Raw genomic sequence first — 27,533 nt, 5'->3', positions numbered from 1 at the left:
CAGTCTATACCCTGCTTTAGTCCAAGCATGAGACAATACATTATATATTATTAGACTCACACATTTGTATGTAAAATCTAGTTTACAAGTCACTAAACTACCAAATTTAGGTGGAGTAAAAAGTACATTTTTCCATGAACTCTAGTAGAGCAGAAGTATAAAGTAGGATACAATGCTAATAATCCAGTAAAGTCGAAGTACCTACATTTTTGACTTAAGTATGGCACTTAAGTAAATGAACCAACTGCAGTTACACTACACCACTGCATTTATATTATAAACAATTGAAAAAAATAATCAGTAAAAGCTCTTTTAAAGTAATGAAAACAGCATCAGACCAAAAGTGCTAACTGCCTGTGAAAACACAGGAACTCTCAGAGGATTCACGTCATTGAAGCCACATGTGAAAAAAAATCTGGTAATAGGACTTCTTTTTCTCTCCTCTTTCTATCTTTTGGCATCCCCCTACAGACAGACAGACACACACACACACACACACACACACACACACACACACACACACACACACACACACACCTTCACTGCGCTTGTTTGCATGTTTATTACCACAAACCTGCCTAAATTTGTGCTGTTTATTCAGCTCATATCTCATTCTTTGCCTCACTATTTATTCATCTGATCCCATTACACTGGGAGCCAGTACGCATGCAAAATCTCTGCAGTTTTTTGTTTTTTTTTACAAAGATAGCAACAGCTCAGCAGTCAGTCAGACGACACCTCGATCAGATGTTATCGCACGTAGGTGATCAATAATTAAACAAACTCAGAACTGATAATTAGTGTCAGGTATGAAGCTGGAGCTCTCACTGTGTCCTCAGCGACTTGAACAACATTAAGTTGTTTGCAGTTACACGCTGAAGCAGATGGAGTAAGACAGCTTGAGCAGGTGGTTGTATTACTGCTGTATTGCGGTTTTGAGTGGTTTCCTCTGGTAATCAACTTGATCCTTGTGGGTAAGAAGAACATCGGCTGTGTCGAGAATCCACAGGACGGTGCTGTGATGATCCATGTACTTATTTATACCATTTTTAGTGCTCTGCAGGAATCCTACAGACTTTTGACAACAAGATTGTAGCTCGTATTGATTTGTTTTTGATTACATTCTTTAGAGAAATACCTACAGAGCAGATTAAAGACGAGGATACAAAGTTTGTGTGTGTGTGCATGCCACCACGACTTTCAAATCACTTTAAATTTTTGATGTAATATCTACTGCTATATGTCTGAGTCACCCGTCACTTTTGATGAGATCAGTGGTGAGAGAATTATTAAGATCCTTTAGTTAAAGTCCCCTTCACTCAAAAATGTGTTTACATCCTCTAAATTGTCTGAACTTGATGACTTGTATCTGTGCAAAGTTTGTCACAAGAGAGGTGATTTAACATTCCTCTACTGAAGGGGTCATGTCCGTGCACTTCCCTAACATCCAAAATTCAACACACATACACCGGCCAAGAGAGCCAGGGGACAGAGAGAGAGGCGAACTGCCTCCTTTTTATATAGTCTAGCTGCCAGCACAGGTGAGCTGAAATTCCCTGATGACCCAGCTCCACCCATCAGGCTCCTGGAGGGAGAAGCCTGGTCAGACAAGGTCGTGACAAGCTACGTCACAAATACAAACGGCCAATCACTGTCTAAGGGTGCAATAACATAGGTGAATATTTGCTTTCCGTTCACCTCCATGATATGCAGGCAAAGTGGTGAATAAAACATCTGCTTCTGTTGGCAACGTAAATTCGCATTGCATGGAGTTCAACTTTGGTGAACTCTGACCGTCAAAGTCGCAGCCTCAACCAATAGCAATGAAGTACATGACTGTTGTTGTTGTGTCTACCAAGTCGATACTGAATTTTGGCCATGAAAAATACATACTGCCTCAAATGAGAGATGCTGCCTGGCTAGCATGAAACATTAGAAAATGGAAAAAAAAAAAAATCAAATTTCACTGTATTTATCAGCAAGCTGGCTAACAAATACCATCACATGCTATCACTGCCAGCACAAATATCGCCATGGCATGCAACGGTCACTTGCCTGCATCCGCTCATGTGTGTACCCCAATACGTGAAACACATATCAATGAGAAAACAGACTTCGACACAACACCAGGAGAGAAACCTGAAACCTTGTACAGAGCAGACTTATCACACATAATATCAACATCTTGGTGAGACTCTTAATATATCTTTCTTCAAACATGAGAACTCTGGTGTATAACCACATAATAACAATGTAGCAACATGAAAACACTGCTATTGTTTGTTTTACATACACTAACACTAATGTGTGTCAGCTCTGGTATATAACTACATAGTAACAATATGAAAACACTAACATCGTAGCTGATATTACTGTTTCAAAAGCATTAACACTGTGTCAGCCACTTTAAGTTACAAGCTAACAAATTAACAAAAAACAAGAAGACGATAACTACCCTTGTTATTCTGTCTGCTAGTCACCGATTTTGTTGCACAACACACTCATTGTCTGAGTCTGTTAGAGGCTCAAACATGTATTGCTGAATCACTCTGTTATTTCCTCTAATGCAAAAACTAGCCGTCTTGATGCATTAAACTGGTCAGAGCTCTGTGCACACTGAAAAGTGGAAAGCGAAACTGAGTGCAAGCAGGATCCAGAATTTCTCAATGAGGGAGAAAGACTTGATGTGCTTTTTTACTTGTTATGTAGATAAACCATGCAAAACAAATCATTTATCATAAAAGTACCAAAAATGTAAGAAAAAGCCAAGGGTGGCTTCTAGTTAACCTGGTAAAGCAGCCCTTTGCTGCATGTCATCCCCCCACTCCCCTCCACCTTTCAAAAAATCTACAAATCCTGCATTCAAATCCTACTAAATAAAAGCACAGAACTAGATGAAGCAAGCTACTAAAAAGAACTTTGCCTCTCTTTGCTGAATAATTTTACATTGCTGCTGTATCAATGCATATGCTGCATTATGCTGCTTTAACTGGAGGAGGTGAAGCTCGTTTTAACTACTTCTCCCCCTCCAAAGAGTCATAACATAAACCTGAGGGTCTGTGGGACGATTAATGAGAGACGAAAGAAAGAAAAAAGTAATGCACAAATCTGTTTTTGTTTTTTTAAACTTCTCTGATATCTGCTGCAAAATACTGCACATTGGGTAACAGTTATTTAAATAAAACCATGAGAGACAAGAAATGTGTCCTGAGTGAAATTGCGACAAGGAATCTCAACTAGACAGAAGGTGTTTTTCAGCCAAAAAACTAGCACAAATAGTACTTTTTTAATGAGCTTGATATGAAAAGAAATAATAATTGCCAAATAATTACAGCGGGTTACTAAACACAATATTTTCCCTCTCAAAAGTTGTGGACTCTACGTTTACAGTAGTATAAAACGTAAATACAAGAGTACAAATGTGTAATTAAGTTCAATACTTGAGTGAATCTTTCTACCACTTGCTGAGATTCTGTGGTTCGGTATGATCTGCGTTTCTGTTTAGGATGTGTTTCCGACTAATGTGGTTATTTACCTTGAGAGCCCCTGTGCATGCTGCCTACTTAATGACTAGAAATGTCGCACTCCTAATTAAAAGTACACCTGTGGCTTCCTGCGCCCAGTGGGATACACTCTCCATCTCCATATTCTAATTTGTCAGGGCAATGCCCAGTTTGTCTGAGTGCCAGTCCACAAAGGGCTTGATTTGCACTGTGTTATTTTAGGCCAGACGCCTAACTCTCACTCTGGAGGGCAGCGGTAGCACTCAAAATTGTTTCTTAATATTTGATGTTGAGATTCTTCATTTGGAAGTGCGACATGAAAGCCTTTGTTGGCCCCGGTGAGGGAATTACTGTCTCCGGTCTTTAATGTCAAGGATTTAGAGACGCGTTGATTACAGCTTTGTAGATCCAAAATTCTCAACATTTAACATGATTATTTTATTCACTTTGTTATGAGGAGATTTTCAATCATTTTATGACTTGGATTCAGTAATAGCACAATTTGACTCCAATTGGAAGTGAAGTGAAAGGGACAGTTTGACACCACAGGAAATGCACTGATCTGCTCTGTCTTTACGCCTCTCATGTCTGTGTGTGTGTTCACTATGAAGCTGGAGCCAGCAGCTGGTTAGCTTAGCTTAGCATAAAGACGGGAAACAGCTAGCCTGGTTCTCTCCGAAGGTTACAAAATTTGCCTCCAAGCACCTCTAAAGATTAGGGGTCGACAAGTTAAGTTGCAGGAAACTTGGTGTTTATGATGCTGAAAGGTTTTAAATAAACATTTGCTAAAGGCATTTTAAAAAGTTTTGTTAGAGTTTGTTATATTCCAAATTTTGACAGAAATGTTTTAATTTTTTATTGTAAATGCATACTAGTTCCAAAGTTTACCTGCCTCATTTAGTACTAACAATTGGTATCAGCTATATACAGTATATATATATATATATATATATGTATATATGAATGGATTAAAAAAATGAAGTTTATTAGCTTCAGAGGTGCGTGTATTTTGTTAACTTTGGACAGAGCCAAGCTTGCTCTTTTTCCTTTTTCAGTATTTCTGTTAAGCTAATTAGCTGCTGGTCATAGCTTCATATTAAACAGACAGTGGCATCGATCTTCAGTCCAATCACTAGAATAAATGTTGGCCTTGTACATTTTTGAAAACCCACCTATATATTTGTATGTTTCAGTGGATATGTTGAAACTTAACATTTCTTTACATTTTAATTTTTAATGTTATGTTTACAACACTGGTTAACATTGTTATTTTTTGGCACAAAACGAGGGGCTCGGAAAACATCATGTCTGGGCTAAAAATAGTGGACATACTGACCAAACTGTTCAAAAACACCTGCCTCTGTTGGTGTTGAACAGAAGTCTAGCAGCTGTCAAGCCATCCTTCATCCTCTTCCTCTGATAAAAAACTCAGCTTTTATACATCTAACATGAACTATGTCGTGAGTCTGAGTCTTTATAATTGTAAAACATCTGTAGTTTGCAGAAACAGGCACCCCAGTCGCCAAAATGTTATTTTGGCGACTGGGGTGCCTTCTTCTCACCTAACTATCAACAAGAAATCTCATTTCACAAAATGTCAAAGTATTCCTTTCAAACGTCTCACGGAGTATTTTCAGCATTCAAAATTAAGGGCAACAAGGCTCTACTTCAGAAAAAGTTTTGATCACAAGTTGGTTGACAACCTCACAACTTCACAAAAGAAAATTGGAAGTGACACTTCCAAATCAATGCCCGAGTGTCTGACTCTGGCTCAAGCATCTCAGCTGTATTTTGTAAAAAATCACCATTTACTTTACATACATGTCTAAAATTCCTGAAGCTGGCTCCTAATGAATGCGTCTCACAGCTTCTGAATTATGCAGAGGCATTTTCGTTAAAAAAAAAAAAATCACATCAGCTTTGACTTGATAGAATGCAAATTTGTGCATTTCCCTGAGGCATTTTGGGGAAAGTAATTAAGCAAAGGACCCTTTGTCTTCAGAATGCTTTTTGAGTCATTTCATCGCAGGATAAGAAGACTATCTGTCAAGAGGAAAGCTTTCATGTACCATTGAGTGTTGTTGACTTTTTTTAATCTATTGTTCTTCCAGACATTTTCCTCAAAAGTTTTCCAGTGCAACCGGGAGAGCTGAAGGACAAACTGTTCATCATTAATGAGGAAGATGGAGGCCTGTCTGATGAGCACATCACCTCTCTGAGGAGGTATGACTTTGTGCCAAAAAACGCTGATTTGTATTCATTCCTGGTAGCGTCACAACTGAAGCCGAGGGGTGAGTGACTTTTTGCGCCTGAGATCATGGGCGGCTGATGTGTGTTTTCGTTGGCAGAGACAAAACCTCTGAGAAACTAGAAATACTGCCAAGTGGTTGTACGCCTCCGCGCACCAGTTAAGTTGCGCTTGCAGTTTACATCCATGTGTGTGAAAATGTGGATATTTAACACACATCCTCCCCCTGGCAGCACAGAAGATCCAAACAATCAGCACAGTTTTGAGATTAGAATCACCAATTCAGTATCTGACCAAATGTCTCCCCGTCTGTTCCTGAGTTATGACGTTGAATTATGGCCAGAAAAGTGTTTTTGCAGAATATTGTGATATCACAGCTGACCTGTGAACTCATGGATATAAAATGTCAAACTTCATCTTTATGACCTATCAGACATTTGTTTGATATGTGAGCCGATGAATTCTTGAGTTATGGCCAGAAACATGTTTTATGAAGTCACTGTGACCTTGACCTTTGACCTTGGACTACCAGATTCTAACCAGTCTTCTTCAGTTCACTAGACGGTTTATGCAAATCTTAAGAAATTTCCTCAAGGTGTTATTGAGATATTGCATTCACAAGAATAAGACAGCAAAGGTCACAGGGACTGTGAGCTTTGACCTTTGACCACCAAAATCTAATCAATTCATCCTAGAAACCAAGTGAGTGTGTGTGAAATTGGAAGAAATTTCCTCAAGGTGTTCAAGAGATAATGTGTTTACAAGAATGAGATAGCTTTAAAGTCATAGTGACCTTGACCTTTGACCTAAGACCACCAAAATGAAATCATTTCATCGTTAAGTCCAAGTAAATGTTTGTGTTACATTTGAAAAAAATCCCTAACGGAGTTCTCGAGATATGGAGGTCACAAAAATTGTCCGATGGACTGATGCACATACAACCTGAAAATAAAAAGCCTTTGGCCTCTGCAGAGACATAAAAAAAAAAAACAACAACCTTGCAGCTCCGTAAATCATCATCGAGGGAGTGCATGTTGCAGCCTGGAAAATGTGAAACAGGAAAACACTGCCAGTTCATGTGATGAGGACACATGGCTTGCACAGCATCCCTCACAGTGTTCTAATACTAAAAAGCAGATGCCAGAACCTTTTACCAGAGCAGCTTACTAATAAAAGTTTTATCTGGGGTTATTTGCGGAAATGGAAACCATTGACATGCCCCTGGGAATAAAACACTGGAGGTGGGTAAAATGCTTCCCAACTCTTACCTGCAGTTTACTCAGTGGCTTGGATGCTGACCTCCTGGAAGGCGAGTGATCTAATGTACTGTGTGGAGGATTTTATTTATTCTATGAAAACATAATATATATTTTAATGCGTCGTGGCGTAGGCCTGAGGAATACAATTTTGAAAGAACCACTCCCAACAGGTGCTGCAATATTAATGGCCAGCGCTACTCCAGCGGCACATAGCCGGTCTCATGAAAAAGTGAATGCCTTTGGTTTGAGGTCAGAATACACGGAAATGACAGGGGGAGGAAGTCCAATTTAAGATGAGCGGGGTTCAAATTCAGTGCAAGCGAGTAAATGGCTGTTCCCATCAGCGCCGTGCTGTTTTGTAGAAGCTGACGAGGGCCATCAGCGCTACTTGGCTTTTAATTACTCTGCTTTCTCCAGGCCGCTCGAAATCAATGGAATGGCAGTGGTCCAAGGGAGGTAGCTTAAGAGCATGCGATGACATAAAGAGACAAAGGTTAAAATGGGAAAGCAAAAAGGAAAACATCCCCAGCTGTGACATACATTTTTAAAATGAATCTATGTTGGGGGTTTGTTGTTGTGATTTGTTTCGTGTTGGATAAATATGACTGATATTTTGCACATAAACTAATTTATGTTTATTGTATTTTAAAAGACAGAGATGTGGATTTTCAGATACAGACAAGGATCAGAACCACATACTTTAAATGTATTAATTTGCCTATTTTTTATAGTTTTCACAAATGTAGCCACTGATATATTAACCATGTTAGCCGAGTGCTGCTCCTAACATTTTAACATAACATGCAAATAAATAAATAAAATAAATAAATACAACATAAGCTACATTTTTGAAAAGACCTGTAAATTTGAGGCATCAATTCGGGAGAAAATTCACACACTGGTTGTCACAAGAAATCCAGTCCATAACTCCATATACAGTAGACCAGTATACATTTTCAACATGCACTCTTTCCTCTTAGCAATAAAATATTCATCATGGCACCTACAGACATCCGTTCTGGAAGGAAAGTTTTTGTGACTGTTGTCAAGCTTTCCTCCGTTCTGTCAGCTGAGTTTTTTTCCTTTACATGTGAGATTATTTTGTATTTCTTTTTGGTGTTTATTCTTAGCCATGTGACTGTGGGTGTCTTGTTTCCTGTCTGATGTGGACCAGTCAGTTAATCAGTCCCTCCAGGATTTTGCGATGTTGTGAGTGCAACAGTTAATGCAAATTAAGCCTATCCCTAGTAGTCTGCGCAACATGGCAATTTGGTCCAATCACACTAACTTTGACTAACTAACAAATTTGACTTTTAAAATGGATAAAATCTCATTTCATTGTATATCTGCATGCAGTATATTGATCCGCACAGAACCCTTAATATTCTCACGTGTGCACGATCAAGAAGGATATTAATTATGCACCATGAATGTTGTGCTGTATTCAGTATACTTCTCTTTCTGCTTTCTCTCCACATTGTTAGACTTAAGCTTATTGAAAGAAGAAAAAAAAGCCTACCATGCTAGCATACATTTGACCCAGTACATTATAACCCCTGTACCTCTAACTCCATGTTCGCTCTTGTTAGCAAAAAAAATGTAAATGTGCCTATTTTGCAGTTCTTTGGCTTTAAATTAAACAAAAAAGGAGAGCCAGAAAACATAAATTTCCCATTTTAAAACTCACCATCCAACAGAATACAAAAGTCTCCATCCATTAAGAGTAGCTGTACCAAAACAAACTAACAATGGTGAGCAATTATCAGTCATTGCAGCTTTCGCAAAATACAACAAAATATAAATGTGGCAGTCTATGGAGGTGAGACTGTACAATAGCAGTAACCAGTGAACACATTATTGAATAAAAAATGATTAATTGATCTCAGCACGTCCTAGTGTGAAATAGCACTTAATGCCCACATAATGTGGCCACTTATGGGTACTCCAACATGTGTCTTCAGTCCATAAATTTCAAACCCCAAATATAAAACCAATAAATGTTACGAAAAGTAACATCACACCTATGCGCCTTTTTAAAAAGCGAATTACAACTGCAAAACTTTTGAAAGAACCACTCTCAACAGGTGCTGCAACAACTCTCTGCCGTTGCTGGCTGCTGGCTGTTTACAGTTCTGTAACTTCTCCCTTCACCACTAGGTGTCACTGTGTCTTTCAGCTCAGCTGACTGTTCCACCAGGAGAGACTCGAGACTGAGCTCTGGTGGTGCATGCTGTGCACTACATACAATGAGCTTAATATAGAGAAGCCCCTGTATTTGTGACGGTACAGAAAAACATATCCTCTGGATTTCTAAATTCCCTGGTATACTGTAATACTGTGACACTGCTCAAGCCTTATGTTGTTTGTCTTTGACCAATATTGTCAGTAGGGGAATTTCAATATTGCCTGACCCTACTTAAAGCAGCTATAATCAGTATTTTTATAACAGCAATGGATCAAATGACTGTGTGTAATGGGAAAAGGGTCATGCATAGTTCCCCTCAGCTCTCTAAGCTTGAAAAGATGTCTTTAGGGCACACAACTTAAATCTTTTGGCTTACTTATTGCTCTAATCAAAAATTTAAGCAAAAAAGTGACTCATTGGTGAAAATAGTGGAGCAGTTAAAGAGTCCAATATTTCAAAATAGCGTTTTCATGTAGGATCCCATCCCTCACTGCAAGAAGCAGATTAAGAAAATACCTTTTTTAGATCCTTAAAGCATTTCAAAAATTAGTACGGCATCTAACAATATATTATGTTTGTTTTCATGTTCAAGGTACGTCCCCACAATGGATGATGTGGAAATGTACAAATCCCACAAAGGACCTGTGACAGAGCTGCATATTGTGGACCAGTACATGATGGAGGTACACTTTTTAGCTTTCCATATTAACTCAAATTCAGATTGTCGTTTCCTATGGATTTGACTTGTGACAGCCATTAAACAAGCAGAGTCTAATGCAGCTCCTGCTCATGTAGCACTTTCTTTAGGAGGGCTTGTTACCTGCCTCCTCATTCACACACTGTGGGTGTCATGACAAGCTCTTAACATTCATCTGGTTATCACCTTCCAGCATGCCTGGCAGTCATCTGACCTGTGTGTGGTTGGCTAAAGGCTGCAGGAGGGGGTAACAGATGAACAGCAGGATCAGCCCACAGTGCCTTTCAGGAATATTTGACACCAGTCAAGAGGGATTTTGTATGTAAGAGACAGGGTGGCATCGCCTATGGATACCTCGTGTAGCTCTGGAGGCACAAGCCTTCTGTGCTAGAGTGCATTCGGCCTGAATGCCACTAAATCGACAACATAATCAGTCTTCTTTACTGCCGCCAACTAAAGCAGGTATTCAAATATTGCACTTAATAACAACTGCAATCACTTGAAACTGAAAGATTAGAGATGATTGCTCACTGCTTTGAGTGTTTTTTTTTCAGAATCTAATGTTCTGCAATTTTCATTTCTTCTGCACATTCTCCCCCTAAAACCCATTAAATAATTAAAGAAAATGAAAGGGCTGACACTTTCTTCATGAATCATCACCGTTGTTTCACCGTGTTAAGCATCATTATTACTTGGAGTCAAACGTGTCCTCCATGTGACGCATAGGATCGTTGACCTCGGCTGCTCTCTATACCGCACTGTAAACTCTGATACATGTGTCTGCCAGTGATCTGCTTTAATGCTTTTTAGCCACGCAAACAGTGTGGCTCTACTTATGGCAATGTTCGTCTGAAGGTTGATCTGTTGGTTGATTCCAGACTGAAATATCTCAACAAATATTTTATCAGTGACTCAACCCATGTTATTTTAAATTTGTGAAGAAAACTGTTTTTCTCATATGTCAATATGGTGAATTGACAAATTGCAGTAAAACAGGACTGTCTTTAACATCAGCAAGGAATTATGAAACCACTATAAATACATATTTTGAAAGGCTTGGATATCAATAGGGTTTTGAATATGTGCGGGTATCACATCAGCGACCTTTTTCAAGAAGGTGGTTGATGAAAGAGGGAGGCTATGATCATACAGTCAAATAGGTCCACCATCCGTGGAAAACTTAAAACAACAAAAAAAAGATGCAAAGCAAAATGACACAAGCAGCTCTATCAGTTCCACTTTTCTACATTTTGACATGATAAACAACATTTATCAGAACATGCACGGCTGCATGTAAACGGGAATAGTAGTGAAATATTCATTTTCATTAGCCATGTAAATGGCTTTGTAGAAATACTGGCTTTTCAGGAAAAATGGCAAAAACAAGAAATATTTTGTGCATGGAAACATGGCCGTTTACGTAGTGCGTGTTATGTTGAATTCCTTAAGAAAACATTTTTTCTTGCATGCCTCCCTGGTGAACAAAGATTACAAAAAGGGGGGGCACATTTAACAACAGCAAAACCACATCAAAACATCAGTTTAAAAACTCTCACACAACTTGTGCAGCATAATCTAAGTCTCATTTATCCAAGTACTTCCCACATGCGCTTTCGCTAAAACATTACTATTTCAAACACTTCCGCATAAACATGCTGCGTTGCATTTCTTCAGAAGTCAGAGGTCGGACCTGGGAATGACATTATGCTTGAGTTGACCGTGTTCCAGTACAAAGAGTTGGAAAACCAAGATGCCGTTAGCAATACCAGTTGACAAAAATTCAAATCACCGTAAATTGTACATACAAACAATTCATAAAGAATTAATAAAACTGTTTTCTTCACAAATTCAAGGTAATACAAGGTGAGTCACTGATAAACAAATCATCATTTTGTGTGAGAGGTATTCCTTTCACAACTAGATGGACTGCCATTAATTTTAGAACACACAAACTCAGGAGGAAATGTATAAACTATGATGATAACCTGACTTTTCATCTAGGGCCACCATCAGATCAAAATAACACTGTGGTTTGTGACTAAATATATGCAAAAACTCTGAACATTCCCACCAGCCTCAGCTGTACTTCATGTTTAGTGCTAATTCATGGATGTATTAAGAGACCTGCATTCAGCACTGAACATGGGGCACTTTTCATTTCTATATAAGTTGCTCAGCGGCACATGAAGCCAAAATGGTTCAAGTGTTACAAATTACCCAGATAATCAGGGGATAATCGCCACGATTTTCACACTGTGTAAAGCAGGCGCGCTAGAGACTCACAGCAGCTGACCAAAAGGTTAACTTGTGGTTTTGTGCTCCACTAACTTGAATGGGCACAAATTGATTTAATTGCGCAGCTCTCCTTGACATTCTTAATATTATTGGACCAAACGGATCAAACCTAAGAGTGAAATCGGTCATTTTGCAGGGGTTTTTACGAAAAAAAAAATGTATCCCCTGATGTACAGGCGTCTCTTTCGCCATGTAAAAAAGTATTTTTGGTTTGCAGGGCATTACAAGAAGGTGTAGGAATACACAGTTCTTAACAGCCTGTGCTAATATGCAAATCTTAGCACGCTAACACACTAAACAGAGAGCTGGGCATTGTAAATATCACAGCTCCCAAACACCAGCATGTCATGCTGCCATTAGCATTTAGCTTATGTACAGCCATGTACAGCCTCACAGAGCTGAAAGACTTTTAAGACTTCTGTGCTTTTAAACTGCTGAAATTGTCTGATTATCTGCCTAACAGTTCTGAATAATCACTTTCCTCTCAGGATGTCTGTGGAGGACACAGAGTGGCATCTGAGAACAAATGTTCCACCATTAAAGAAAACTAAAAGCATATTAGTGTTGTGGCACTGACCTTTTTCCTAAGATGCATCAAATCCTAATAATGCTTTTGCAGGCTGCTGTTTTCTGAAAGTGTTGCACAACACTGTATATGAGGTGTTTGTATGTTCTAAAATCACACTTGTCATGCCTGTGCTGTGCCAAAGCAGAAATCCTATGAAGAGATTTCTTTTTTATATTGCCAATTAAATGAACACAAGTGTTTCTGATTATGGATCTAAGTCAGCAAAATACCTGATAATGTGGCTACTTCAAACTCGGTGACTAATGTGTGAACATGTTTTTTTTCCACCCAAGAGGAATTAAATCGTAAATTGTTACCTTGGCATGGAATCAGTGTGATCTGTTAACCTCGTATTAGAAATTTAAAATGTGTCAGAAAATGTGACAAGACAAGGAGCACGGTGCTCGAGAATGTGGAGGATGACACTCCGGGATTCTTCTTTTTTTTCAGAAATAGCTAAATGATTACATGGTTTTGATTCCTAACACTAATCCTAATATCTCTCCTTAACAATCCGTCAGACCAAGTGCCCTTTGGCTTTTAGGAGACGGTACCTGAGCATGAGCGAAACTGTCTGACAACGTGGAATGATTTATTAGAGGTTAGCACCGACTCAAAGGTCGACTAGGCAGCTCAGCCAATCGTTTCAAGGTGTCAAGCCTTCAGTTTCTCTGTTAAATCAGCCTGTCGACAGGCCTGCAGCACTCCACTTTTGCCTGAGGTAATCTCGCCAAAGAAGTTGAGTGTGTGAGAAGAAGCCGCAGCCATCCAAAGACTTTATCTCCCTGCAGCATCTCCCCGCAGCACTGCTTTTTAGATAATTCTGAATAATCACATGGAAATAGGTTGTGTGATGATGTGGTAATTGCACTCTCTTCTGTATACACACGGCTTATTACACTCACATCTCCTCTCTGCTACAGATGTGCAACATCCCGTGCCTCAGCATACAGCTCGACCTGCTGCTGACTCTGAGAGAGCTTCCGATCAGCATGAACGACCTGCAGCCTGTGAGTTTAGTCGATCACCTACAGAGTCAAATCAAAAGTTGAATCAGATGTTCAGCTGTTTTAAAGTCTGTTCCATTTCTTCAAGCCAAGAAAAAGGGGTAAAACTGCCGCGGCACACGAGGAAAACACGAGCATGCAAATTTATTCCATAATGCAAATACTAATGTTGAGATACATCGTGGCTTTAGACATAAATGAAAAGAACATCTGGGGACAAACTGACATTAATACATGAAAGCTTTTCTCCCTCCAGTTTGATTTTATGTTTGAAGTGGTGAGTGAAGTAGTTTCTATTCTATTTGCTGGATGGTTAAGAGTCTTGAAAACAGAAAGGCATGAGAGGCACTTTAAGACACCTCTCTTCATTTGATGGTGAAGAAAAGATGGATCTTAATCAAATCAAGTCCCATTTTTCTGTAGGTGGTGTAAAACAGACAAAGTTTTTATCTTTATCAGAAACCCAATAAAAACCCACTTTGGGGTTTTCGCCGGGGAGAGCTGTGGAGAAATTCATGAATTTAACTTCATTCGACAAACTTCTCCTCAAAGGCAAGCACTCTTAAATGAATACATATTTAACAAAATAAAGAAAATATACAAAGTTACTATTTAAATATACACATATTATATTGATTTTAGAACTTTCTTAAAGGGAGCAGTTTTTGGGATTTATGGGGATTTAGTGGCTTCCAATAGTGAGGAGTACAGATTGCAACCAGCCAAAACTTGTCGCGGTTGTTGCCACGGACACACTGCCGGTGTGAGCAGTGTTGCACAGGGGCGGTGCGGCTGCTGCTCAGCTGCAGAACATCTAGAGATATAGAGGCTACCCGTTCCACATAACGGGTATGGTTTTCAGAAAAAACAGAGAATGAATGAAAATGGTGTTTTGATATAATTGTTGACATTAAACCTCATTTTACTACAGTATCTATGTCTTAATCTGGTACAGACATGAAGGATTACAAATATATCCATTTACTTAACCTATCCTGTTTCCATTTCAAAATAACGACCTCTGAAAGGGTTCCTGTGGAGGCTTTTTATTGCAAAATATTTGCATGACCGTGTTGTTGACAACACAGTGGCTCGCATGGGTCCGTGTGTTAAAGTAGTATCGGGTTTTAAAAATGAAAATACAGAAGTTAGAGGAGCAGGCAGCTGTGCAACAGAGCTGTAGAAACAATGCTGTCTGTCTGAACACACACAAGTGTGTTACCCGCAGCAGCTCAATGAGATCATCATCGGGTGTTTCAGTTCCTTCAGTGTTTACTGTTCAGTAGGTTTTTATAGGGAGTCAAATATCTGCAGAGGTGTCTTCCTCTTCAAAAACAAACTGACCAGGTCATTTAAACAGGTAAAAACACTGAACAACGCTGTTTTCTCGTTACTAATCAGTTTCTCAGATACTACTGGGCAAATTGAAGACGGGCCGTTAGCTCAGCACCTGCTAATGTGCACTCGCCTTTTTCTCTGATAACCTAAGATCCAGACGTTCAGGAGGTTTTAACCAGGAGCCGAATTATCTGCAGAGGTCTCCTCCTTTCCAAAAACAAATAGACCCAATGCTTTAAAGGATCGGTGTGTAGGATTTAAAACGGTATATTGACAGAAACTGAATATTTAATAATAAGTATGTTGTTTTTTTAAGAGTATAATCACATGAAAATGAGAATCATTGGCTTCATTACCTTAGATTGACCTGGTTACATATTTATAGGGAACAATTTCTTATTCATCAGATCACGATGTTGCACCACTATATTTCTACAGTAGCCCAGAACAGACAAACCAAATACTGGCTCTAAATAGGGCCATTAGTGCTCTCACGTCAGCATCTGTACTTAGAACTCCCATTGCGGCAAAAGTATCAGAGAAACGCCTTTTTTTTTTTTTACTTTATTCACAGTCTTAATGCAGTTTGAATCACCTGGTCCATTTGTTTTGGAGAGGAAGAGCTGTCCGCAGATAATTTGGCTCCTGGTAAAAAAAAGACAACTACGGAACAATGAACACTTAAGGAATTCTAGCCTGGAGAAGTTTCAGCTGTTTGCAATCTGCAAGCCTCGCCACTAAATCTGAAAAGGAAACTGCCGCCAAATCTGCCGCAACCTTACACACTGTGTCTTTAAATCATTGAGAAAACAGAATAAAGTTACATTACAAATCAGTGTTTGTCCATGCCATCATCACACAGGGGCTGCTAGTTACATTGGCCGACTCAAAAACCCCAAAATGCTCATGGTCCTAAGACTGTTTGATCCGTCCATTCTGAGCTACACTAGAAACATGACTGTGAACATGGTGATCTCCAGAACGAGGTCCTGGTCTCTATGTAGATATGAACTGCTTACTCTAAGGTAAGAAAAACATGATTCTTAATTTTCAGGTGATGATATACTGTAGAAAACATACCTATTATATTCCATTCCTACCAATAAATCCCCCTAAATCCTACACACTGGACCTTTAACCCTTACACATCCAGCCAAATGTTTAAGCCTTGTGCAGCGGACATCTCAGGTCAATCATTAGTCAGACTAATCGTTAACACTCTTATAGAGAATTGTTGTTTATTGGCATTGAGGACTGCAGGGTGTGAAGATATTGCAGTCAGACAAGAATAACTCCCAGCTCCTCAGCTGTTTTTTTTATTTTTTTTATTTTTTTATGTGATTCTCTCAAGCCTCTGTTCCTTTCTGCATCAGTGCTTCAGTCCTAATCTCTTGTCTGCTGACTGTTTGAGAATGAAGAGCTACAGTGGGTAAGAATGATGGCACTGTAATCCATTGACTGTGGCAGTAATTTCTCTTTGTCTAAAACTCAGAGACAACATATTGTGCGCTGGCAAGACAACTTGACGAGAAAGATTAGCAATCTCATTAAGTTTCAATTTACTCTTGGCTGTTTTCTTTCTCTTTCTGCTGCATTGTAGCAGCTCGTATATATTCAAAAAAGGTATTTTTTAATCAAACCTTTGCATTTGCATGCAGGTACTGTGAGACAAAAATATCTTGCTCTCTAAGATAAAATCTCAGGTGCAATGTGCCACTGTGTCACAATACAATGTGTTCAAACGTGAGGAGGTTAGGGTCCTCTGTTGCTCTAAATCCTTCAATTCTCTGACACGACAGACTTCTTAAGGCCCGAACATTAAGGAGGATTTACTCGCCACCTGACAGACATTGAGGCTTTAGGAGAGAAAATGGAGAAGTCACCACCTGGGGGGATGTTTCTCACCTATGATGTGCTTGTTGGGGCATAGGCTCGCTGCCAGGATGTCAGGTTTTATTCTGCATTGTGGCCCTGGCTTCTTCTTTAAACTGTTTGCTGTGCTGTGTGTGCAGCCATTTCCAAATATAAATAAGAGGTGAAAACGCAGTGGTGCAGGAGACAGGTAGAGCTCTGGACAGGAAGGCACCCTCTGAAACTGTGACGTATTGAATGGTAAAACCAAATGTAGCTCTTTCAGCAGTATTTGTTAACTGTTCACTGTGACTTTTATTGAAAAAACTGCTACTTTTCCCAATTGTAGTCCCAATCACGCATAAGCTAGAGCATCTTTATCTTCTTTAATGTGACATATGGAAACAAAAAATGTGGCTGGCGAAAAGTCATGAGAGGGATTTAGATTTATCCTTTAGATTTGATTGGATATCTGAAATCTATAACACTGCACTGCACTGCATCTACAAATGCAAGTTCAGACTCTACCATGCAGAGTGAAAGCCATATACCTACAACATCCAGAAACACTGCAGACTACTCTGGGCCCAAGCTCATATTAGATGGACTGACACAAAGTGGAAAAATGTGCTGTGGTCTGGCACCATAAATGCTGGAAGGTTCACATCCAGGTTTTGGAGCAACATATGCTGCCATCCAGATGACATATTTAGTCCATCGTGACAATGAGACACATTCTGCATGTGTTCTAACAATGTGGCTTTGTAGTAAATGAGTTCAGGTACTAGAATGGCCTGCCTGCAGTCCAGACCTGACCCCTATTGAAAATGTGTGGTGTACTATGAAACACAAAATACAGCAATGGAGACCATAGGCTGCTAGGCAACTGAAGTTTTACATATAGCAAGAATGAGAAAGAAATTTAAAACTTCCATTTGTGTCCTTACTGAGTGCTGATAAAAGGAGATGTAGAAAGTGATGTAACACAGCAGTAAACATTCCCCTATCCCAACTTTTTAAGAATGTGTTGCAAGTATTAAATTAAGATTGCATATATATATTAACAACAACAACAACAACAAAACAAAACATTTATCAGTTTGAAAATTAAACATCTTGTCTTTGTGCTCTTTCTAATTGGAAAAAAAGTTCAGAATAGGATTTACAAATCATTGCATTCTGTATTAAATTTGTATTTTAAGCCTCCTACAGACTTATACGTTTAGTGGAAGCTACATTATGCAAAACAGATCTAATCAGAATTTTATCCCAAGCTGTCGGTGAGCGCAAGACCATAACAACGGCCATCCATGAACCTCTCACTGTGCGACAAAGGAACATGGTTTTAGAGCCACAACCAAAGATATCGCCATGTTTCTTTCACATTAGTCATCTATCTTCTGGGACAGCACAAAATCACACGGTGTATGCCGGGCTTTACACAGCATCTCAACTTTTTTGGAATTGGGTTTGTATATACAGGCCCTTGAATTCAAAACAAATCCTCCAAAAACATTTTAAAATTTCTAGGGGAGGACAGAAGAGATTGATTTTTTTTTTTTATAAAAACACTCAAATACTTCAACACAGGGACTCAGGTTTAAATATAGTTTTCATTTAATTGTATTTGAAGAAGGGACATGCACACAACCTCATGCTTACATTGTGTTCTGTAACAATTGCACAGACTTACTTTTACCAAATCTAACCTTGATACTAAATCAGATGCCACTCTAAAGCAAGCTGCATGATATCATTCATACAAACTACAGTTGTTTGCTACGATGGTACAGATGGTTGTCTGCAAAGCCAGTAGATATAATGTAGCTTTCTCTTCTGTGTAATTGAGACTGTCCCAATGGTAGGCTTTGGGAAGTTATTCTTAAAACAGGAGCATATGGTGGGAGTGTTGCTGCTGGCTGGCATGAACCTTATTTGGAGGAAACTAACTCTTTGTCAAGGACTATGATTCCCACAGCATCAACTCCTTTTTCCTCCAGCACACCATTGGCAAAAAGCTAAAATCCCATTTTCAATTCTTTTCAGCTTTTCAGTATAATTTCTATCCATATTCAACAGGATCTGTTCAGAACTGGTTAAGAAGGGAAATTGTGCGATATTCTAGAGGGATATTTGTACTTGACACAATTGCATACCAAATAATGATCCTGCCAAACAACAAGGCCCCGATTATTCATCTTATGAGGTCAAATGAGGTGTTGCTGTTTGTCTTTATGATGTAAAATACTGAAGCCTTGAGTTATTTTTGTCTTTACTTTGTCAGCACACACAACCCCAAAACAAGCTCCAGCCTTACACCTCTTAACATTCACAAATTTGTTGTGTGGAAAAATGAATGCCTGTACCTGTATATGCGACTGGATTACTGAACAAAATGACTTTGCTCTGTGCCCCTTGTGTTTGTCTTCCAGCTGATTAACAAGAAGATCAGAATGTGCACGCAGCTGAACAACTGCAGGTCATTTGTTTCCGTGCTGGAGTACCTCCTCGCCATTGGCAATTACCTCAATGAGAACGCCAGGAAGGAAAAGGCCAAGGGATTCCGCCTCTCCTCCTTAACTAAAGTACGACTCCACCACTGTTGCCTGACCTTTGACAGAGCTGCAGCACAAGGCTAATAAGACTACTCATTGATATACACAGCAGGGCTTCTCTGCATCTTCTTTCAACTTTCTCTCCTGCTTAGATTCACTCAGGTCTGACACAGTCCTTCTGACAGTTGTGCGATAGTGTCACTAGCTGGCGTCACAGGAGAAATGTAACTTTGCACAAAGTTTGGTCACTTGTGGCTGAGTTTCTCAGAAGTGAACCATCATTAAATGAAGTCAGTCAGTGAATCTTTTTATCAAAGCAACATTTCTGCGTCTGCTTTCTGGTTTATTTAAAGAGATAGTTTGACCTTTTCGGCAAATATACTTATTTGCTGTCTTGCAGAGAGTTAGATAAAAAGATTGATTCTTCCGTCATATCTATACTGTAACCATTGGCATGTTTCCATTAACTCTTAAATTGCAAATACAAAATACACCTAATTGAAACGTGTCAATTTTGAAAAAAATCCCACTTATTGCAAAATGTTTCAGGCTCGCATGAGGTGGTATTTCAGGCGATTAGAAAAAGCCATGTCTCGCAAAACTGCAATGGCAACACTTATCACTTTTATAGGTCACATGATGCCATGGCTATGTGCTTGTCGGTAGGAACTGGCTCTCTCGGGCATGATGCAGCAGGCACTGCAAGAGATGTTATTGCATCGCGTAACTCTTCAAAAGATCAGCAGATCATGTGGAAGCTCTGAATCCACAATTCTTCAGTAAAACCATGGACTATCACCTCCGAGAAATCCCTCATATGTGGCTGGCCGCTCCCACATATAAGGGGCTTGCCTTTCCATTATCGATTGCAGAACACACCTACACCCCCTTCAATTGGGAATAATGACAGCTAGTGCGGTGGCTGCAATAGAAATAAACCTGCTAATGTTTTGCACATCCATCGCCATGCTTCTTGGAGTGTTTTTGCGACAGGAGAAGTTGCAAGACATAACTCAATGAAAACAAAGTCAGCTTTGCAATTGTGTTTTGTCATCATTTTGAAAATATCCCTTAAGTTTTGCGGTAGTGTAAACGGGCGGACTCTCACAACTATCCCAGACATGGAGCTCACACTCCTGCAGCAACAGCTACAAACTGTGGTGTGGTGAAGTTAAGTCGGGTGGAGGTGTTGATGGAGTGGGCAGTTCAGTGTACTGAGATGCCCCCAGAGACCACTGATAAACAAGACACTCACTTTAGAGTCATATCCTGTATCTGTTAAACATGAGTTTCACCACTATCGAGACAGACATATCAGGAAAAAAAACTTTGTTTGAGACCATTCTCTGTCTCAGCAATACACTCTTCTGATGTGGTGACAACTGACGTCATTTTACTCTGTTGATATTAGAAGTTAAACTAGTGGATAAAAGCGAGCGGCAAAATAAGAAACAATCCTTAAATTTGTATTATATATGGTATTGTTTTAAATCTGTCATTCATCAACGTGACATTCAGAAGAATAACGTAGTCAAATTCCAGTCACATACACATGCTAATTTAAGTGGAAGAGGGGGAAACTTTGACAGAGTTTCCAAAAATTTTCTAAACTGTTCTTCTTAAGGTTTAGTTTAGTTTTAAGTGTTGTCAGGGGTTTCCAAGAGTATTTTTCATTCTATCTCTGAATTTAGTTTGAGCCACTCTTTTGTGTATGTGTCTCTCTCTGCTGGGAAGGTTTAAGGGGCAGTGCTCTTGGCACAGAAGTAAAACGTCCTCTGCTCCATTTAATGAAGCCGAGGCCTCGTGTTCCCTCAGAGGTGTTTCCAGGTCTAATTGAGAATAGTAAACTGTTGCTGCTCGAGACAGACTCTCATCAAATTAATGGCCGACTGCTCCCAAGAAAAATGCAAGGTTATCTCAGATCTTTTTTTGGTTCTTGTTTTTTTTATTTGTAAGCGTCAATACTTGGTGCGTGTCTTGTATATGTACTCCTCAGAGACTGTCAGGGGTCTTAAATTGGTAAACAACATAACCTAGAAAGAGACTATGAGTGCCTATTACAGAGTTGGAGAGGTCCCTCTCGCATTTCAATTATGTGGCGCCATCAAGTGCAACATGGCTTGAATTTTAGAGTCATCATTATCATTTTAAGCAAATACTGTATGAAAAGAGTTAGTGCAGTTACGTCTAACTATGAGTGATAAATAATATGAAACAGCATGCACAGAATTTACAAAGTGTTTTACATTTAGTCACTGGCATAGGAGTTTACATTGGTATAAGCAAAGATGTTCACCTTGCGCAAAATAAAAAGAAGCCAGGGGCCAGTCAAACAGCCCCAGAAATGTTTCAATGGTTTTAGGACATTTCTATGATTTTGGGGCATTTCTATGGGTGTTTCTTGGATTTTAGGATGTAAGGATATTTCTAGAATTTTAGCACATTTCTTGGACATTTCTCAGATTTTATGGCGTTTCTTGGATTTTATCATGTTTCCAGGATTTTAGGACATTTTGTAGGATTTTAGGACATTTAAAGATTTTAGGACATTTCTAACATTGTGGTTTCTAGGATTTTAGCACGTTGAAGGATTTTAGGGCATTTCAAGGATGTTAGAATGTTTCTAAGCTTTTAGGAAGTTTGTTGGATTTTAGGATGTGTCTAGGATTTTAGGACAACAAGCTCTATTTTGATGCCATTTTATGCACTCTGGCACCTTATATATACAAATAATTCCCGGTGTGATAAACTTTCCAAAGTTTATCACACCGGGTATAAATACAAATACAAATAAACAACACAAAGGACATGTGGCATAGAAAAAAAACATCTCTCTCTCTAAATGTCAACAAATCTATGCATTGCCATCATATTCTTCCAGTCGCCTTCAGTAAACAGTGCTGTAGATATCACTGTTTACTTTACATTATATGTCCTTGTCTGTGGCAGAGAACTATGGGTTAGTACAGAATGTGTCCTTTTATTTTTCTCACTGTGCTCCCCCTCTCTCTCTCTCTCCATAGCTCTCCCAGCTCCGTGGGAGAGACAGGAAGTTCACCTTGCTCCATGCCCTTGTGGAGCAGATCATGTTGCATGAACCATGCCTGGCCACTTTTACCCAGGAGTTGGCAGAATTTGAAACTGTCCCAGGAGGTATTTGCTAATCAAGATTTGATCAAAGCTGAAAAAAATCTGTTTCTTTCCAACTGAGGTCTGTTAAGTGAAACGTGTATTTTCTTTTTTTTTCCTTTTTTTTGTTGGATAGCTTCCATCAAAGGCCTGACCGCAGAAGTAGATGGTGAGTAGATCACATTTTACTACAGTGTCCAAAGACTGTTGTTCTTAAATTTGCTGAGATCACTGTAATACTGACCCGACTTTTTTGTGCCAACACAAGTCATTAGTGAGGAAGTGTGATAGTAACATTTACGAGATATTTCTGTAATTGTAGATTCAGTGTATTCTGTTGAAACACCACAATCTCATTGTCAAGGGAACATATGGGCTCAACCCAATATATTGTCTATATGATGACTTACAAACAGTCAGCAGAAGCACAAATACAGCACTTGACACGATCACACAGGAGACGGCATCTGATTTAAAGCAGCTATTTGCTTCAGTGGTCAAATATGATGGATGGTAACCAAGGTGTGTGTGTGTGTGTGTGTGTGTGTGTGTGTGTGTGTGTGTGTGTGTGTGTGTGTGTGTGTGTGTGTGTGTGTGTGTGTGTGTGTGTGTGTGTGTGTGTGTGTGTGTGTGGGTGTGTGGGTGTGTGTGTGTGTGTGTGTGTGTGTGTTCCTTCAGTCCTGAAGAATGAACTGCAGAAAGTTATCCAGTATAAAAAAACTTCGGCCAAGAAGAAAAATGCTGGAGTTCATCACCCTAACTTCTCCAGAGACCTGAAGGTATCGTAGTAAATCCTGTGTTTATTATTTATTAACGCATTCATTTAAAAGGTACAATATGTCTTCTTGTAAATGGACACGGTATTGATTATAGTCTTTGTTTATTGCATAAATAAATTGTTTATTTTCTGCTTTACTTCCATCTAATAGTGGACTTTAAAACCCCGTCTAATAGCATCAAGTGACTAATTAAAATCTAATCTCTACAAACAAATGTATGCATATGCAGAATCTGTTGGCAATGGGACAAGATTTTGGTTTTGGAAGTGTCTGGTTTTTAGTCAACTTTTAGTTAAAGTAGTATTGGCCAAACAAGTTTGAATGGCAGGTTAACTGTCTGTGCGGAAAATCAAAACTCATTCAGTGAAATGCAATCTCAGAATTCACTGGCTATCATATGACACCAAGATAGCTTTATATTAGCTTTTTCAAAAATGAACATTCATTTGCAGATATCTGTTTAAATGGATAAGCTGAAATGACCGGCGCCGGCCCTCGCCCCCCTGAGGCTTTATTGTAACCAGACCAAAAGCTGATGGGTTCAGAGAATGATTAAAACCCAACTTATCATAAAGAAGAGCACTTGAACAAATATCAGTGTGACAAGAACTGCCTAAAATGGCAAAACCTTTTTATGGAAATTTCAGCATGTTCTTTGTATTTAGTGTGGCCCATGTACCTGCCGCTAACATGGAGGTGGTGGGGCCAGTCACCAGGGGGCGATCTAGATATCTATGGCAGTGATACTCAACTTATGGCCCATGGGCCAAGTCCAACCACAAATAGGGTGCCTGGGATTTTTCTGTACTTTTAATGTACATAAGGTGTCAGAGTGCATAAAATCAAAAATTTACTCTTTTTAATCATAAAAAGGTGCCAGGGGAGGAACACAAATGTCCTCAAATCCTAAAAACACCCCTGTGTACACCATACCTATTTGGGGCTGCTTTAACTAGCCTCCTGACATTTTGCAAAAGCAGCCCGCGGTTAAAGCAAGTTGAGCATCTTTGTCCATGAGATGGACAAAAGTACCTTCCAAATTTCATTGTATCATGTACAATGACAATAAAGCTTTCTATTCTTCAGTACTTGATAAGTAGGTCAGTATTTGTTCAAAATATAGAGAAATCGCTTTTTGTTTTGCTTTGTAGGTTGTAAAAGAAAACATATTTACAAAATAAATATAAAAGGACCATTTTTTCATATTAAAAATTTATTTTAGATTAATAGTAATAGTGTAACTACTGTCTATAAATATCTGCAAAGATCCAAACAACAAAAATGAACATTAGTTTTTAGTCAGATATCACCTGATTTAACATTATAGGCAGATTTCAACGAGGCACAAGCGTGACGTTTGGAAGTATTTTAAAAAACAAAGTGTGCAGTGAAATATATTCCCCATTAAAGCTAATCTTTACAGTCTGTGTAGCACAGAAAGTAGACTAACCTTACCTGCTTAGGTGTTCATTTTGGTCCCCATTCTAACAGTACTTCTTTATTGCAAGTAATCGATTATATGATAGTAATTTATGGGTACTCGCATATGGAAATTACTTAAAATGCCCATCCCTTTATTAGCAAAGATAACATGCTCTTAAGAGTTAGCAGCAGCATCCACGTGTTTGGCCACACATGTCACACCACTTCTTTTCACACAGACCTCATACACACTGTTTTTACTGGCATGCAGCTTTGTCCATTTCACAAACACAATGCTGAAGGTTGTGTGTATTCTAACGCTTCAACATTTATTTTTTTTAAAAGTATACACTGTATGTTGTGATGCCATCCCTGTTCTAAATGGCTATAGAGAGGCTGACCCGTAAGAGATAACTGTAAAGTTTGAGCAATGACTGACTGTCTGAATGAACAAACTCACCAGGAGTTCCTTGTGCTTTCTCTCCATACCCCAGTTGGCAATTGAGAAATACAACACGGATCTCTCGGCTCTGACGAAGACGTGTGAGGAGATGAAGAAACTCTACTCTGTCATTCTGGTAATCCATGAGTTATTATTCCAATATCTCTTTTGTACAGCCTCACAGATGGATAGTTCTCAGTCCCAGTATTGCCTAGATGGCCCTCTTCAATTATTTGTCATCTTACAGTATCTCCTCATCCCTACACACTGAGTACTTATATTTCACAAGGATTAAGTCCCCAAGGTTACTTCTTTTTCGCTAGGTGTCCTTCAAGGCCTTACACCAGGATATTATGCATCTGATATATTCTATAGCCGTGGCCTCCACATCATTTAACAGCAAGCTTGGCTGATTTGCAGCCTTGAAATGCGCTGTACTTACTCTTTTGGATAATTTCTTTAGGATTACTGAACAATCGCGGCTGTCTACTGTAGCCAGAAAGTGCGAGAGACGAGTTCTTCCTGGCCCTTAATGTGCGATGTCACAACGATGAATGGTCTTCAGAAGATTTTAAATGAGAAGCTGTGCGAGCACCCCTGGTGGGTTTCTGATGTGGTTTTTAAAAAAGCAGTGTATTAGCCCACAAGGACACATACCACAAAGTTCTTTGGTTTACTGCTAGTAGTAAGTAGTTCACATTTGTAGCAATCCTTTTTTCATGTATGCCATTCATTATGAATAATATGATTTTAAATATACTGGAAATATTTTTAAATACATTTATTCATACTGTATGATTCAAGTGGTGTCTGGTATTGATTGGACCCTCTGACACCGAAAATTATATTTTTTAGATTTGTTGAGTTTGTAAAGAGAACTTTACTTGCCTTAAAAGGGACAGCTCACCCCAAAATCAAAAACAGATATTTTTCCTCTTAACTGTAGTGCTTTTATCAATCTAGATTGCTTTGGTGTGAGATGTGGAGATATCGGCCGTAGAGATGTCGGCTTTCTCTCAAATATAATGGTACTCGATGGCTTGTGGTGCTTAAAGGGATACTTTCCTGATTTTGAACAAGCTTTCTCTCATAACAATGTGGGCAGCATGTGTAAATAAACTACATGTATGTTAAACTTCCCCCCATCGTGCCAGTGCCCAGATCTCCCTGCTTCTTTGCAAGCAAAAATGTCCAGGATGATGCATGATCTTCATTGCTTCTCTGCCTGTTGTTTGAACGGCTAAAAAGCAGCTGAGATGCGCCTGAGCAGCACTGCTCATGCAGGCAGTGTGGCTGCTCTGACTTGTTAACAGGGGCGCTGAAAAAATAACAAAAAAAAACCCAATAGGTTTAGCAACACTCACGCACTGCTCAGGTAGGTAGTGTGCTTCTGGCATAACACTACAGCTCAGGAGGAAGTCATTAATGTTTATACTGTGGGCTGTCACTGGCAGGAGCTGATGTAGGAACTATTTTCTTTCCACTGAACTTCACCTGCCAACCTTTCATGGTACAGAAGGAATCCTGCATGTAACTGCTCCCAACAACGTCTGTGGATTATCTTGAGTAACCAGGTCATGATTTCTAGAAAGACATACTGCTGTTGAGATTTTCAAATGTATGTTTTTGGTACTTTGAGCACCAAAAGCTGGGTGCCATCTAGCTCCATTATATTATAGAGGGGGCAGACATCTTTACGTCCGATAATGCCAACACAACAACTCACACCAAACCAATCTAGATTGATAAATAACACAACAGGAGAGAGGAAATCATGATTTTTTTTTTGTTTTGGGATGAACTGTCCCTTTAAGCAGTTGTGTTGACGTCAGATCTCTCATAAAGAAAATTCCTCTGTCACACACATCAGATTTAGTGGAGGTACCGGTCCTGTGTATTCCTTTATCACACTGTCTATAAAGGAGGACATTTTCTTTGCTCACTAACCTGGTTAGATTAGGTTTATAAAGCTCAGGCCTACTTTTGACATCTTAACAGGTGCTATGTCTTTTTTTTAATAGTCGCCACCAAAAACAATCAATACAAAAGTGGTGCCTATTTTCCCACCTTTCCCATATCTCTCTGGACAATCCATCATCATAGAGAGTCCATTTACCCTTCCTGCTGTGTTTGAGCACTGAGATATTATAGCGTAAACTGTAAGCTTCAGCACTGGTGAGCTATTGTGTTATATTAGGCCCACAATTAGATTCCTGTGTACTGCAAACTTTTTACACAACTTGCCTGCAAGTAAG

At 39.2% G+C, this 27,533-nt stretch overlaps 1 protein-coding gene and 1 long non-coding RNA gene across 2 annotated transcripts in view; one reads left to right on the top strand and one right to left on the bottom strand.

Moving 5' to 3' along the window:
* Positions 1-27,533, bottom strand: part of LOC148188664 (uncharacterized) — a 54,045-nt gene that overhangs the window by 7,161 nt on the left and 19,351 nt on the right. The gene's annotated exons all lie outside the window — the stretch shown is intronic.
* LOC121947463 (uncharacterized) overlaps positions 1-27,533 on the top strand; it is a 44,297-nt gene that overhangs the window by 10,052 nt on the left and 6,712 nt on the right. The window contains exons 9-16 of the mRNA XM_042492528.2: positions 5,615-5,726; positions 9,788-9,878; positions 13,679-13,765; positions 19,384-19,536; positions 22,530-22,659; positions 22,772-22,804; positions 23,314-23,414; positions 25,331-25,414. Of these exons, the coding sequence (XP_042348462.2) occupies positions 5,615-5,726; positions 9,788-9,878; positions 13,679-13,765; positions 19,384-19,536; positions 22,530-22,659; positions 22,772-22,804; positions 23,314-23,414; positions 25,331-25,414 (791 nt within the window). The remainder of the gene's footprint in view (positions 1-5,614; positions 5,727-9,787; positions 9,879-13,678; positions 13,766-19,383; positions 19,537-22,529; positions 22,660-22,771; positions 22,805-23,313; positions 23,415-25,330; positions 25,415-27,533) is intronic.

This window comes from Plectropomus leopardus, chromosome 9 (assembly GCF_026936395.1).
Source record: "Plectropomus leopardus strain MGB_pleo_1.0 chromosome 9, ASM2693639v1, whole genome shotgun sequence".
Classification (NCBI taxonomy): domain Eukaryota; kingdom Metazoa; phylum Chordata; class Actinopteri; order Perciformes; family Serranidae; genus Plectropomus; species Plectropomus leopardus.
This window is presented reverse-complemented; position numbering and strand designations above follow the sequence as displayed.